The 14,640-nt window shown below is 48.1% G+C and overlaps 6 protein-coding genes and 2 non-coding genes across 8 annotated transcripts; 4 read left to right on the top strand and 4 right to left on the bottom strand.

Annotated features, from left to right (window-relative positions):
• Positions 1–164: 164 nt before the first annotated feature.
• LOC135135755 (late histone H1-like) lies at positions 165–950 on the bottom strand. Its single transcript, XM_064064877.1, has one exon. The coding sequence runs from the start codon at positions 948–950 to the stop codon at positions 165–167; it is 786 nt and encodes a 261-aa protein (XP_063920947.1).
• Positions 951–2,606: 1,656 nt separating this feature from the next.
• LOC135135966 (5S ribosomal RNA) lies at positions 2,607–2,725 on the top strand. The gene has a single exon (XR_010281651.1). It is a non-coding gene; the product is annotated as a 5S ribosomal RNA (ribosomal RNA).
• Positions 2,726–3,306: 581 nt separating this feature from the next.
• LOC135135764 (histone H3) lies at positions 3,307–6,502 on the top strand. Its single transcript, XM_064064885.1, has 2 exons — positions 3,307–3,319; positions 6,090–6,502. The coding sequence occupies exon 2, from the start codon at positions 6,092–6,094 to the stop codon at positions 6,500–6,502; it is 411 nt and encodes a 136-aa protein (XP_063920955.1). The 5' UTR covers positions 3,307–3,319; positions 6,090–6,091.
• LOC135135758 (histone H2B) lies at positions 3,813–4,203 on the bottom strand. The gene has a single exon (XM_064064880.1). It carries the CDS (start codon positions 4,201–4,203, stop codon positions 3,832–3,834), a length of 372 nt encoding a protein of 123 aa, XP_063920950.1. The 3' UTR covers positions 3,813–3,831.
• Positions 4,520–4,894, top strand: LOC135135756 (histone H2A). The gene has a single exon (XM_064064878.1). The coding sequence runs from the start codon at positions 4,520–4,522 to the stop codon at positions 4,892–4,894; it is 375 nt and encodes a 124-aa protein (XP_063920948.1).
• On the bottom strand, positions 5,312–5,800 carry LOC135135761 (histone H4). The gene has a single exon (XM_064064883.1). The coding sequence runs from the start codon at positions 5,798–5,800 to the stop codon at positions 5,489–5,491; it is 312 nt and encodes a 103-aa protein (XP_063920953.1). The 3' UTR covers positions 5,312–5,488.
• A 434-nt stretch (positions 6,503–6,936) lies between the features above and the next one.
• On the bottom strand, positions 6,937–7,722 carry LOC135135948 (late histone H1-like). Its single transcript, XM_064065077.1, has one exon. The coding sequence runs from the start codon at positions 7,720–7,722 to the stop codon at positions 6,937–6,939; it is 786 nt and encodes a 261-aa protein (XP_063921147.1).
• A 6,488-nt stretch (positions 7,723–14,210) lies between these two features.
• On the top strand, positions 14,211–14,329 carry LOC135135978 (5S ribosomal RNA). Its single transcript, XR_010281662.1, has one exon. It is a non-coding gene; the product is annotated as a 5S ribosomal RNA (ribosomal RNA).
• Positions 14,330–14,640: the final 311 nt, after the last annotated feature.

The raw sequence follows: 14,640 nt of genomic DNA on the forward strand, positions 1-14,640 counted from the left end.
TCATTATTCGATTTATATGGTCGAGCGAAAATTTTAATTCGTTTGAAAAAAATTTGTGGCCCTGAAAAGGGCCATTTATGCGTGCCCCTTCGTCGATATGTACGATCGGAGCACCGCCGGGAAACAACAACAACGACGTCGTCGTCATCATCTTCTTCGAACGCTCACTTTTTTCTTTTCGGAGAAGCGGCTTTCTTCGCTTTGGCGGAGACGGCCTTGGTGGACTTGGGTTTCGGAGCTTTCGGTTTCTTCGTGGGTCCGGCCTTGTTAGATCTTTTCGCTTTCGAAGGAGATTTCGCCTTCGACGCCGCTCTGGCGGCAGCGGCGGCGGCGGCCTTCTTCTCTGCGGCGGAGGCGCTGGCAGCGGCGGCGGCGGCCTTCTTCGCTTTGGCCACGGAAGCGGTCTTCTTTTCGGCGGCGGCCTTTTTCGCTTTCGGCGCGGTCTTCTTCGAAACCTTAGAAGCCGCCTTCTCGCCGGCGGCGGCGGCGGCTCCGGCGGAAGCGCGTTTTCCCGCGCCTATCGCGGCTTTCTTCGTCCTGCCGGCGCCGGATTTCCTCTTCCTTTCGGCGGCGGAGGCGGCGGCTTTGGCACCGCCGGCGGTCGTGGAGGCCAACTTGAAAGAACCGGAAGCACCTTTGCCTTTCGTCTGGACGAGGGAACCGGAAGCGACGGCGCCTTTCAGGTATTTCTTGATGAACGGAGCAACTTTTTCGGCGTCGACCTTGTAGTTGGCGGCGACGAATTTTTTGATGGCCTGGAGGGACGATCCGCCGCGTTCTTTCAAACCTTTGATGGCGTTGGTCACCATCTCCGAAGTCGGCGGATGGGAAGGTTTGCTCCTGGGATTCTTCGCTTTCTTTTCCTTCTTGGCGTGAGGCGTTCCGGCGGAGGAGGCGGCGGCCGAAGCTGTCACCGCGGCGGAAGCTGTTTGATTTTCTACGTCTGCCATTTTACCGAACAACTGATTGTTTTTGTTATTAAAAAAAGTCGATGGTTATCGGTCGCACGATCGAATTTGAATAGTGGCGAAAACGACGTCTAAGTGTCCCCGACGTAAACCAAGCGGACTGTAAACTAAACGCGCGACTTTGACGGAATTCGCTCGAAATCGGCGGCCTCGCGCTCGACTTTCGGGTGATGACATCGTTCTCTTTTCGCCGTCACCACCGCCTCCTTGTCGTTAGACGGACGAAACACGGCCTCAGACCTTCCTCGACGTTTATTCGAGTATTTTTCGACGAAGCGGGAATCGGCGAATCGGCAGGGCGTCCGTCCGGACGCTCGCTCGAAGAAGACCTTGTCAAAAGTCGAACAACGTACCGAAGGTGGACGTCGACGCTCCGACGTCCGTCGTCGCCGCCACCGTGACGACGCTTCGACGAGGTGAGCCTCCGTCCATGCTTTCCGGTTTTTTACACCCTCGGGGACGATCGGAAGACGTTTTCTCGTCAAAAAACGCCTCCGAAAGAGGCAAGGTACGGTCAAAATCGTCACCGCTTCGAAGCGACTCTTCCGATTTCGACGATCTCCTGGGGCACGGGGGGCTCCTTCGACGTAGATCGTCGAACGAAAACGACGGAACGGACTTTCGGCCGTCCTCCGGTGGCGGTCTCGTCTCTGTACGAGGATGGGAACATTAAAAATTTCCATGTCGAAGGCGCGACGAGATGATTCGGTCTCGTCGTTTCCTCGTACCTCGAAACGACGAGGAAATTCGGATTTTTTTTATTTTTTTCCGTACGAGATCGATCGACGATCGAAATTGCACGTCTGACGAAAATTTCCTTGCGGATTTTTCCAAAAGTTTCTTCGTTTCGAGTGTCGTTTTCGAGCCGGGACCGAGCGCGGAAACCCGCAGCACCGCACCGACGGCGAACGAAAATTCTTTCTTCGATTCACGTACGATACGTTTTCTGTCTTTCCTGTGGCCGCTTTTCATAGTTTTATTTTCTTTTTTTTTTCCTTCTTCTTTCGAAGATCTGAAAGACTACATTCTATGGAGTTTATTTAATCTATTATTGTTTACAGACGAACGAACTTCGAACTATTTTAACATCTTTCAACTATTATTTTTTAATTCAATTCACTTACACTTTCATTATTATATTATCAAGGCAAGTGTTTTTCAAAGCATTCATGAACCATCGAGATACGGCGAATTTATGACGGCGGTTGTTTGTAAAATATTGCAAATGCTGCTTTTTGGGTTATATTTATATATATGTTGTCCGGGACTTGTTTTTTACGTATATTTACGATTACATTCACACACAGGTGGCCAGGTGGCGGTAGGGTAATTAATCCGGCGGACGAAGATGGTTTATGGTTTGTTTTTACCTACGTCCGCCGTGATTGTGCCTTATGTGCCTGGTTCGTCTCTTTGTCGGTCTTGTCGTCCTTTCCCTATCCTGTCGGTGGCATTCGTCTGTTAGTTGTACGTGCGTGATGTGCTTGTTTGTTTGTTTGTTTTGTATTTTGTGTTGCAGACCGCTGCGCTGTGCTGCGCTCCTCGATCTTTGATGTTCGTTCGTCGGATCTTGGCACTTTTGCTTCGACGTTTCGACTTCTCGGATCCATTTCTACTCATTTTTTACCCTTATCATCAGGCAACGGCCATACCACGTTGATAGCACCGGTTCTCGTCCGATCACCGAAGTTAAGCAACGTCGGGCGCGGTCAGTACTTGGATGGGTGACCGCTTGGGAACACCGCGTGCCGTTGTCTTCTTCTTTTTGTTAAACTTTAGTTTTTAGTAAAAAAACGATGTGTTATTATAGTAAATCGTTAAGCTAGTTTTTAATTTAGAATTTAAGTTAGTCGCTAAGATTTTCCACTCGCGTCCTTCGACCCGAAATTTTCAAACACTCCGCTCCCTTCTCCCGACCGATTTTTTGTTTTTGTTTTGCCCTATCGCGAACACCCCCCTTATTCTTTTTTTTTTTTTTTTTTTTTTTTTTAAGTCCAAAAAAAAATTTACAAGTCCAGATCAGATCGAGGTGTCGCGTAACGACACTCTACTAGGTTTATAAAATAATGGATATTTATGTCTGCGACGATAAAATAAAATTTAAAGCACGACGAGAACTTATAAACGAACGCCGTACATGGACAACGAGATCAGAATCATTCAGGAAGACTCGAAAAGAAACGAATCGATGATTAAATATCTTTTAATTTGAAATTTATTCACGCTCGATCGTGAAAATGCAAAAAAACGGCCGTTTTGTTAGGAACATGCGTTATTTATCGTACGCGAGTTCCTCGAACAGACGGCCAGTATAGATTTGCATCAGTTTCGTAATTCTAGTATTAAAATAATGATAAAAAACGCGACCGTTTTCTTCTCGATCTTATGATTTCCTGATAAAATCGATCGTAGAGAGCACAGCGCTTCGTTATGAAGAAATAAATAATATAAATTCCTTCTTGCGGCGGGGGGAAAAAAAGAAAGAAAAAAAAAACAAGTACGTTCCCGTGACCTGACTTATTTACATATCGTATAAAAATCGATCGATAAAAATATATCGCTGTTTTTTAACATAGTTTCATTTCGAAAACCTCTAACCGAAATCGATCGTACGTACGTACGACGCGGACGGAATTTAAACATCGCACACCCCGAAACGAAAAGTATCATTTTATTCGTTCATTTAATAATCGAATAATAATAAAGGGGAAAGAAACATTCTCGAGGTTCGTTAATCTCTTATTTGTAAGGAATGCGATTTGTGGTTCTGAAAAGAACCGATTTGTTTGTTGTTGTTGTTGTTTTTTTTTTTTTTCCGGAAAGATGGACGACGGACGACGACAGAAATGATAACAAAATCATTCTACTTGGAGCTGGTGTACTTGGTGACGGCTTTGGTACCTTCGGAGACGGCGTGCTTGGCCAATTCACCGGGCAAGAGGAGACGTACGGCGGTCTGAATCTCCCTGCTGGTGATGGTCGAACGTTTGTTGTAGTGGGCGAGGCGGGAAGCTTCGGCGGCGATACGTTCGAAGATGTCGTTCACGAAACTGTTCATGATGGACATCGCCTTGCTCGAGATACCGGTGTCGGGATGTACTTGTTTCAACACCTTGTAGATGTAGATAGCGTAGCTCTCCTTCCTCCTGCGCTTCTTCTTCTTGTCGCTCTTCGAAATGTTCTTTTGGGCCTTTCCGGCCTTCTTGGCGGCTTTACCGCTAGTCTTGGGTGGCATCTTCGAATATTCGATAAGAGTTTAACAGAACAGAACAGAACGCAACGCTACGCTCGGTTCTCGACGAACGAATAAAAATATCACCCCGCGTGCGACTACTTTTATAACGGACCGTCTACCGACTCAGGCCACGCCCATTCGTCCTAGCCTTCCTATGCGCCGAACTGAACCGACCGCACGGAGGGTATAAAGCCTAAGCCGCGACCGCCGGTCCGATACATAACCGAATAACGCAGCAGTCGATTACGTGTGTCGTCGCCGCTCGTCGCTCGCTCTTCTTGTTTATATTTCGTTTTTCGCAAGAAAATTAAAGAAAATGTCAGGACGTGGAAAGGGAGGAAAAGTCAAGGGAAAGGCGAAGTCCCGTTCGAGCCGTGCCGGTCTTCAGTTCCCCGTCGGCAGGATCCATCGTCTCCTCCGTAAAGGAAACTACGCCGAACGCGTCGGTGCCGGAGCTCCCGTCTACCTCGCCGCCGTCATGGAATATCTGGCCGCCGAAGTTCTCGAGTTGGCAGGAAACGCCGCCAGAGACAACAAGAAGACCAGGATCATTCCCAGACATTTGCAGTTGGCGATCAGGAACGACGAAGAGTTGAACAAGCTCCTTTCCGGAGTGACGATCGCCCAAGGCGGCGTTCTGCCCAACATCCAGGCGGTCCTCTTGCCCAAGAAGACCGAAAAGAAGCCTTAAACTCTTTTCATTTTTTTTAAAGAAACGGACCGGACGGACGACCGCTTTACCGAGAAAAAAAAAGAAAAACAACAACCCACATCATCGGCCCTTCTCAGGGCCACTAATTTTTTTCAAACGATTAAATGCTCGCAAACTTATCTTAATGGAAAACAAACAAAAAAAAATAATAGAAAGAAAGAAAAGTACTTTATATGACACGATATCGTTTTTCGATTCGAAAACGTTAATTTTTTTCTTATTGTTCGTTCATTTTTAAGCTTTCTCTCTGTCACTTCTCGTGAATTTTACTGCAAACGTTTAAAAATACGTGATTTTAATTTAATTTTTTTCCTTTTTCCATTTTATATCGTCATTATTATTTCTTTAAAAAAAACCAACACAACCAACCATTCATTCATTCATTCATTCATTCATTCATTATTTATTCTCGACATATAGTAAGCGAAATTTTTTATTCGTTAGAAAAATTTTGTGGTTCTGAAAAGAACCGTTTTTTTTTTTTCTCCGATCTCGTTTGTTGTCGTGGCGTATATACGGAAAAGTCAAAGAATCAAAATCAGCGACGATTAAATTTCTTGCTATTGCAAAAAATTAACCGCCGAAACCGTAGAGGGTGCGTCCTTGACGTTTCAAAGCGTAGACGACGTCCATGGCGGTGACGGTCTTACGTTTGGCGTGTTCGGTGTAGGTGACGGCGTCACGGATCACGTTCTCGAGGAACACCTTGAGGACGCCTCTGGTTTCTTCGTAGATCAACCCGGAGATACGTTTCACACCGCCGCGACGGGCCAATCTTCTGATGGCCGGTTTCGTTATGCCCTGGATGTTGTCGCGCAGGACTTTGCGATGACGTTTCGCGCCACCTTTTCCCAAGCCTTTGCCTCCTTTTCCTCTACCGGTCATCTTGGAATATCTTCGAAGAAGCTTGCGAGCGACGTGGATTCAGAACGGTGTTCGTAAGGGAACTGCGAAAATTACGAAATTCGGCGTCGTTTTATAACGTTCCCGAGCTACGCCCATTTCTGGTCCCGCTCGACCAATAGACACGCGCAGAGAGCGACTTTGTAGCGGTGAACGTTATATAAGGTTCGCCGCGAGCCCGTCGGCCGTTATTTCCAGTCAACGTGTTCGTAACGTCCGTCTGCTGCGTGTTCGTTCGTCGATCGATTTTAATCTTTCGCTTATTTTTTCGAAATGGCAAGAACAAAACAGACCGCTCGTAAATCTACGGGAGGAAAAGCCCCCAGAAAACAGCTCGCCACTAAGGCCGCGAGAAAAAGCGCACCGGCGACCGGCGGCGTCAAGAAACCCCATCGTTACAGGCCCGGAACCGTCGCTCTCCGAGAGATCCGTCGTTATCAGAAGAGCACCGAACTTTTGATCCGCAAACTGCCCTTCCAACGTCTCGTCAGGGAGATCGCCCAGGACTTCAAGACCGACTTGCGTTTCCAGAGTTCCGCCGTGATGGCTCTCCAGGAAGCTAGCGAAGCTTACCTCGTCGGTCTCTTCGAAGATACCAACTTGTGCGCCATCCACGCCAAACGCGTCACCATCATGCCCAAAGACATCCAGCTGGCGAGACGCATTCGCGGAGAAAGAGCTTAAAAAAAAAAAATCGACCGACCATCAATCACACCGTCATCTCTCAACTGTCAGTTCTCTTTTCGAAAGAGACAAAAAAATCGGTTCTTTTCAGAACCTCAATATTTTTCCTAACGAATAAAAAATTAAGCAACTTTTTCGAGAATCGAATCGTTCGAAAACTTAAATAAAAGATAAAAAATTAAAATTAAGGCATGCAAATTCATTCATTCATTCATTCAAATCAATCTTATCAATCATTTATTTCTTTCTTTCTTTCTTTCTTTCTTTCATTCATTATTCGATTTATATGGTCGAGCGAAAATTTTAATTCGTTTGAAAAAAATTTGTGGCCCTGAAAAGGGCCATTTATGCGTGCCCCTTCGTCGATATGTACGATCGGAGCACCGCCGGGAAACAACAACAACGACGTCGTCGTCATCATCTTCTTCGAACGCTCACTTTTTTCTTTTCGGAGAAGCGGCTTTCTTCGCTTTGGCGGAGACGGCCTTGGTGGACTTGGGTTTCGGAGCTTTCGGTTTCTTCGTGGGTCCGGCCTTGTTAGATCTTTTCGCTTTCGAAGGAGATTTCGCCTTCGACGCCGCTCTGGCGGCAGCGGCGGCGGCGGCCTTCTTCTCTGCGGCGGAGGCGCTGGCAGCGGCGGCGGCGGCCTTCTTCGCTTTGGCCACGGAAGCGGTCTTCTTTTCGGCGGCGGCCTTTTTCGCTTTCGGCGCGGTCTTCTTCGAAACCTTAGAAGCCGCCTTCTCGCCGGCGGCGGCGGCGGCTCCGGCGGAAGCGCGTTTTCCCGCGCCTATCGCGGCTTTCTTCGTCCTGCCGGCGCCGGATTTCCTCTTCCTTTCGGCGGCGGAGGCGGCGGCTTTGGCACCGCCGGCGGTCGTGGAGGCCAACTTGAAAGAACCGGAAGCACCTTTGCCTTTCGTCTGGACGAGGGAACCGGAAGCGACGGCGCCTTTCAGGTATTTCTTGATGAACGGAGCAACTTTTTCGGCGTCGACCTTGTAGTTGGCGGCGACGAATTTTTTGATGGCCTGGAGGGACGATCCGCCGCGTTCTTTCAAACCTTTGATGGCGTTGGTCACCATCTCCGAAGTCGGCGGATGGGAAGGTTTGCTCCTGGGATTCTTCGCTTTCTTTTCCTTCTTGGCGTGAGGCGTTCCGGCGGAGGAGGCGGCGGCCGAAGCTGTCACCGCGGCGGAAGCTGTTTGATTTTCTACGTCTGCCATTTTACCGAACAACTGATTGTTTTTGTTATTAAAAAAAGTCGATGGTTATCGGTCGCACGATCGAATTTGAATAGTGGCGAAAACGAATCAATCAATCAAAATACATTTATTCAAGCAATTATATGTTACAATTTGAACCTTAAGATATTTACAATACTTGGGGGCGCTGCTGAGGCTTAGGGCCTTTTCAGCGCTGGGCTTAGTTACAATATAAAGGGGTTATTAATTATCTTATTACTAACAATAGTAGGTTTGTTTACAGTTTTGTGCTTAAATAAATATACATTTCATTCTAATTCTTATGGCTAATTGTTGTCTTCGTGTTGTCGTCTTCTTTTCTTGAACTTGGTCCTGGTCCTGGGGTGTTGGTGGTGGCTGAAAGAGAAAAGGGGGTTTTCGTTGTCGTCGTCGTCGTCGGTTGTCCTTGTCCAGGTCTGGGTTCAAGTGGGTCGTGGGGCTGTAGGTGGAGGGGTGGTGTCGATGGCGGGGCGGGGACGGCAGCGTCAGCGTCCTCGCAGCGATATGGGTGTGTGGTCTACAAGCTCCTGGAGAGCCTGCGGGAGGTCGGGGTAAAGGGTTTCCAGGAGGGCGGTGGGTGCGTGTTTAAATTTGTTTTTGGGGACGCGCGGCAGGCGGTGTAGGAGTCTGTTATTCGCGGCTGGGTATTTGTATGATGTGTGTAGGTTTTCTATGGCTATGGTGTTGTTACTGGTGAGTGTTCTTTTGACGTATTTTTGTTGAAGTGTTTTTAGTCGGTCTCGGATGGGGGTTGCTTTTGTGCGTTGGTAGACGTGTTCGGATGGATATCTGGGGTGGAGTCTGTATGCCCGACGTAGGATTTTGCGTTCGCATGTGGTTAGTCTGTGTATGGCTCTGTTTGGGAGTGTCGCGTAGAGTGTTGCCCGGTAGTCGATAATTGGGCGTATGAAGGAGTTGTAGGTGTATTTGATGGTTTCGGGGTTACAGCCGCGGATGCGGCCTCGGATTAGGTAAAGGAGGTTGGAACGGTTTCGGATTTTTTTGAGGGAGTTTTCGAGGTCTGGGATCAGGGAACAGTTTTCGGAGAAGGTGATGCCCAAATATCGGACTGTTTTGTGTTTTGGTATTTGTTCGTCATGCAATGTTAGTCGCGAGTGTTGGAATTTGTAGCGTTTCGAGGTTGCACCAGGGTAGGTCATGCATATGGATTGGGATTTCAGGGCGTTGGGTTTGACTCGCCAGTTGTTGGCCCACGTTTCATATCGCCGGAGTGCTTCCTGTATGGTGGAGGTGGCTCGTTCGGGGTCTCGGTGGGACGTCCAGAACGCGGTGTCGTCGGCGAACATCCTCGTCTTCGTTCTGGGCGTATCTGTAATTGGAAAGTCACTGCAGTAAATGGAGTACAGTATAGGTGAGAGCGCGGAGCCTTGGGGGACCCCGGCTCGAATGTTTACAGGTTGTGAATGGAAGTTTTGTACTTTGACTCTGCAGGAGCGGTTGTGTAGGAACGAGTCTAGAAGAATGATGAATTTTGGGTTTATTTGGAGTTTGATGAGTTTATAGATTAAACCATCATGCCAGACCTTGTCGAATGCACGTTCTATGTCCAGAAAGACGGCGATTGTGCATTCTTTGAGGTTGGCGAATCGGGTAGAATCGGTATGGAGCTCTAGAATAGGGTTCAATGTAGAGCGTTGCGAGCGAAATCCGAATTGTTGCTGAGGGATTATGTTGTTTGTTTCTAGGAAGTAAGTTAGACGGTTGGTGAGGATTTTTTCGAATATTTTGCCCGAGATATTTAATAGTGAAATTGGGCGATAGGAGAGTGGGTTGTGGGGGTCTTTTCCGGGTTTGGGGATCATGATTGTGGAGGCTTGTTTCCATGAAGTCGGGAAGTATGAGGCGTTGAGACAGGAATTGTAGATGTTGGCCAGAGCTTGAAGGGCTGTTGGCGGAAGGTTTTTTAGAAATATCGCCTTGATTTGATCTGGTCCTGGGGCTTTGGAATTTTTGAGGCATTTGATGCGGGATTCGACTTCTTGGAGGGAGATGTCGTCGGTTAAGTCTTCGTTATTGTCGGGAACGTGCATGTTGAGGAGGGCTAAGGGATGGAAGGGCTGGTCGCGGAAGTCTTGCACTTCTTCGGACACAAGGTTGAAAAAATCGTGGTTGAAGTTGGGGTCTAATGAGATTTCGTGTATTTGTTGGAGAGTTTGAGCGAAGGCGTTGCTCTTGTCTTCGGGGGTGGATAGGAAAGTGTTATTTTGTATTAGGTGTGTGGTGGTTTGTGTTTTTTGTCCGGTGAGTAGTTTAAATTTGTCCCAATATTGTTTTCCGTTTCGGTAGTCTAGTTTTGCGCAGGTGTTCGACCACTGTTCTTCCCGGAATTGATTTATATCGCGTCTTATTTGGGCATTTAAGCGGTTAAAGTGTGTTTTGAGTTGTGGGTTACGTGTGCGCGTGATTTCTCGGTAGATCTGGCGTTTTTGTTTTATTAGATTTAGGATTCGCGTAGGCAGTGGCCGTTTGTTTTTCGGGATGTGTTTACGCGGGATAGCGAGTTCTTTGGCGGCTGTGATGGTGTCTGTGAGTAGTGTGATCTGTCGGTCAATTTCGTGTGTGTCGCGAGTTATGTTGATCGGTGGCAGGTTTTCGGAAATGTGTTGTTTGTATTTTGCCCAGTCGGCGTGTTTGATGTCGTCTATGGTTATGTAGGTTGCTGGTGGCTGTGGGGCGGGAAGTAAAAGTTGGGCTGTTAGTGGTAGGTGTGGGGAGGTGACCGTTGTTCCAATCTGACATTGTAGGTTGAATTTGGGGGTCAGTGTTTCGGAGATGATTATGTGGTCGATTATCGATTGACCTTTATGGCTGATGAAGGTGGGGTGCCTGTTTTCAAGGCGATAAATGGGGAAGTTTGTTAGATAATTGACTAGCTTTCTGCCGTTTGAGTTCGTGGAGGTATCGCCGAAGTCAATATGCCTGGAGTTGAAGTCGCCCATTAGTATGGCGTTTGGGAGATGTGAAGCGTATTCGAAGAGGAGGGATGAGAGGGCTTCTTGGGGCGGATTGTAATGGCATATTATTGTAATAGAAATGTTGGCAATTAGGACATTTACGGCAATAGCTTCGAGGTTTGCAAGATTTGGTGGTAGATCATGCCGGGTGGATGGAATTTTGTTTGAGATTATTAGAGCTGTGCCTCGTGCGTTATTCATGATTGAGGGTCTGTGATAAGTGGTGAAGCGTGGGATTTTTATTTCCCGTTTAGTTTTGGTTTCGGTTAGGCCGAGGACTTGGATATTGTCTGTTTCGATGAAGTTTTTGAGGGCATGCATTTTGTGTCTTGCGTTGTCGATGTTGGCTGTGGCTATATTAATGAAATGTAGATTGGCAGCGGCGTGGGGGGGGTTGTGGGGCTGAGGAATTGGGGGTGTGGGTGCCGCACGTTGGGCCGGGGGCCCAGCGTGCGGCGGGGTGGGGAAAACATGCACGTTGGTTGTGCTACCCATTACGCATCAAAGGTGAAATGGATGAGCCGACCCGAATGATTTATTCGGGTCTTCAAGTTGAAAATTGCTAAGGAAGCGTCCTGAATGGCTTGTTGGGTTTTGGGTCTGTTCAGAGGGAGCAGGTCAAAGAGGGTTTTGGTGACGAAAGCGATGAGGGCTTTCGCATGAACTTGGGACAGGTTGATTTCTTCTGGGGCTTCGTCGGTTACGTCGACGGGGTCGGCGAATTCCGTCGGTGGATCGATGATGATCGTCGGGAGGGTTTGTGTCTCGTCTGTGACGGTTAATTTGTGGAATTCGGGGCATTTTCTTGACCATGCGGGATGGGGGCCTTTGCAGAAGGGGCATTCTGGGTCTTCCTTGGGGCATTTGTTGGGCGCATGGGTTCCAGTGCAGCGGGGGCAAATGGGTTTCTGGGAACACTCGGAAGCTTGGTGTCCCAGCGTGAAGCATTTGGCGCATTGGACGGGGGTTGGTGGTGGTGCATTGGAAGGTTCGCACCTGTGGAGACGGCCGAAGAGAACAATGCCGTCGGTCAGGAGTGAGTCGATGGTTATTACATCGTCGGAGATTAGTCTGATGAGGGGGGTGGGTTTATTGGTTTTTCTGGAAATGATTCGCCACATTTTGTGGACTTTGAGGTGGGGGGCGCTTATTAGAATGTCGCGCTCTTCAATGTCATGGTCTACGTCTTTAATGACGATTGAAAATAGGGGAGACTTTTTTGCTGGGTTTTGGATTTTCTTGGGGCGATTGATGGGTTTGATTGAAATGCGAGCGTCCGAAGTGGCCACTCGGAGGCGGTTTTCGAAAGATGCTGGGATTTCGTTTCGGGTTATCAGAAGGCAGGATTTGTTATAATTAACTTTGAGGGTGTCAATGTCATTTAGGAGTAGGTGGGTGGTTAGGACGTCAAAGAATTTTTTTTGTGTGGCGAAGGCTTGCGGAATGTTTTGTACTGTGTACTTGAAGAGTTCGGGGTTGGATGACGTGGAGCGGAGGGTTGCTGATGTGTCGGCCGAGGAACGGCCCGAAGTAGATGGGGTAGACGTTGCGGATGATGTTGGTGACGACGATGCGGAGTGGGTCGGGGATTTTGTTGGTTTGTTACCATTTGAGAGGGCAAGCAAATAATTGGGGTTTGACCCACCTGGTTTTGTTGGTGTCGGAGGCATCGTGGGGGCTGCTGCGGCTGCTGTAGCTGCCGTGGAGGCGGCTGCCATGGCTATGGCTGCGGCGGTGGCTGCTGCGTCTTCGGCGGTGGCTGCCGGGGATGCTGGTCCTGAGGCTTGGGTTGGGGCGCGGCGTGACGTAGCGGATGGCTTCGTCGGCGGGGCCCTGGTCACAGTGGAATTGCTTCTAAGCTTACGAGGTCCGGAAGACATCCTTCCTGGACGATGCGTAGATCGAAACTGTGGCGAAAACGACGTCTAAGTGTCCCCGACGTAAACCAAGCGGACTGTAAACTAAACGCGCGACTTTGACGGAATTCGCTCGAAATCGGCGGCCTCGCGCTCGACTTTCGGGTGATGACATCGTTCTCTTTTCGCCGTCACCACCGCCTCCTTGTCGTTAGACGGACGAAACACGGCCTCAGACCTTCCTCGACGTTTATTCGAGTATTTTTCGACGAAGCGGGAATCGGCGAATCGGCAGGGCGTCCGTCCGGACGCTCGCTCGAAGAAGACCTTGTCAAAAGTCGAACAACGTACCGAAGGTGGACGTCGACGCTCCGACGTCCGTCGTCGCCGCCACCGTGACGACGCTTCGACGAGGTGAGCCTCCGTCCATGCTTTCCGGTTTTTTACACCCTCGGGGACGATCGGAAGACGTTTTCTCGTCAAAAAACGCCTCCGAAAGAGGCAAGGTACGGTCAAAATCGTCACCGCTTCGAAGCGACTCTTCCGATTTCGACGATCTCCTGGGGCACGGGGGGCTCCTTCGACGTAGATCGTCGAACGAAAACGACGGAACGGACTTTCGGCCGTCCTCCGGTGGCGGTCTCGTCTCGGTACGAGGATGGGAACATTAAAAATTTCCATGTCGAAGGCGCGACGAGATGATTCGGTCTCGTCGTTTCCTCGTACCTCGAAACGACGAGGAAATTCGGATTTTTTTTATTTTTTTCCGTACGAGATCGATCGACGATCGAAATTGCACGTCTGACGAAAATTTCCTTGCGGATTTTTCCAAAAGTTTCTTCGTTTCGAGTGTCGTTTTCGAGCCGGGATCGAGCGCGGAAACCCGCAGCACCGCACCGACGGCGAACGAAAATTCTTTCTTCGATTCACGTGCGATACGTTTTCTGTCTTTCCTGTGGCCGCTTTTCATAGTTTTATTTTCTTTTTTTTTTTTTCCTTCTTCTTTCGAAGATCTGAAAGACTACATTCTATGGAGTTTATTTAATCTATTATTGTTTACAGACGAACGAACTTCGAACTATTTTAACATCTTTCAACTATTATTTTTTAATTCAATTCACTTACACTTTCATTATTATATTATCAAGGCAAGTGTTTTTCAAAGCATTCATGAACCATCGAGATACGGCGAATTTATGACGGCGGTTGTTTGTAAAATATTGCAAATGCTGCTTTTTGGGTTATATTTATATATATGTTGTCCAGGACTTGTTTTTTACCTATATTTACGATTACATTCACACACAGGTGGCCAGGTGGCGGTAGGGTAATTAATCCGGCGGACGAAGATGGTTTATGGTTTGTTTTTACCTACGTCCGCCGTGATTGTGCCTTATGTGCCTGGTTCGTCTCTTTGTCGGTCTTGTCGTCCTTTCCCTATCCTGTCGGTGGCATTCGTCTGTTAGTTGTACGTGCGTGATGTGCTTGTTTGTTTGTTTGTTTTGTATTTTGTGTTGCAGACCGCTGCGCTGTGCTGCGCTCCTCGATCTTTGATGTTCGTTCGTCGGATCTTGGCACTTTTGCTTCGACGTTTCGACTTCTCGGATCCATTTCTACTCATTTTTTACCCTTATCATCAGGCAACGGCCATACCACGTTGATAGCACCGGTTCTCGTCCGATCACCGAAGTTAAGCAACGTCGGGCGCGGTCAGTACTTGGATGGGTGACCGCTTGGGAACACCGCGTGCCGTTGTCTTCTTCTTTTTGTTAAACTTTAGTTTTTAGTAAAAAAACGATGTGTTATTATAGTAAATCGTAAGTTGTTAAGCTAGTTTTTAATTTAGAATTTAAGTTAGTCGCTAAGATTTTCCACTCGCGTCCTTCGACCCCAAATTTTCAAACACTCCGCTCCCTTCTCCCGACCGATTTTTTGTTTTTGTTTTGCCCTATCGCGAACACCCCCCTTATTCTTTTTTTTTTTTTTTTTTTTTTTTTTTTAAGTCCAAAAAAAAATTTACAAGTCCAGATCAGATCGAGGTGTCGCGTAACGACACTCTACTAGGTTTA

This window comes from Zophobas morio, unplaced genomic scaffold (genome assembly GCF_036711695.1).
Source record: "Zophobas morio isolate AGI-343-1 ecotype UQ-CSIRO unplaced genomic scaffold, CSIRO_AGI_Zmor_V1 ptg000025l, whole genome shotgun sequence".
NCBI classification, from domain to species: Eukaryota; Metazoa; Arthropoda; class Insecta; order Coleoptera; family Tenebrionidae; genus Zophobas; species Zophobas morio.

What these genes read in the sequence shown, in the direction of transcription:
- LOC135135756 (XM_064064878.1), top strand. Translation starts at nt 4,520, where the DNA reads ATGTCAGGACGTGGAAAGGGAGGAAAAGTCAAGGGAAAGGCGAAGTCC.
- LOC135135948 (XM_064065077.1), bottom strand. Translation starts at nt 7,722, where the DNA reads ATGGCAGACGTAGAAAATCAAACAGCTTCCGCCGCGGTGACAGCTTCG.
- LOC135135755 (XM_064064877.1), bottom strand. Translation starts at nt 950, where the DNA reads ATGGCAGACGTAGAAAATCAAACAGCTTCCGCCGCGGTGACAGCTTCG.
- LOC135135761 (XM_064064883.1), bottom strand. Translation starts at nt 5,800, where the DNA reads ATGACCGGTAGAGGAAAAGGAGGCAAAGGCTTGGGAAAAGGTGGCGCG.
- LOC135135758 (XM_064064880.1), bottom strand. Translation starts at nt 4,203, where the DNA reads ATGCCACCCAAGACTAGCGGTAAAGCCGCCAAGAAGGCCGGAAAGGCC.
- LOC135135764 (XM_064064885.1), top strand. Translation starts at nt 6,092, where the DNA reads ATGGCAAGAACAAAACAGACCGCTCGTAAATCTACGGGAGGAAAAGCC.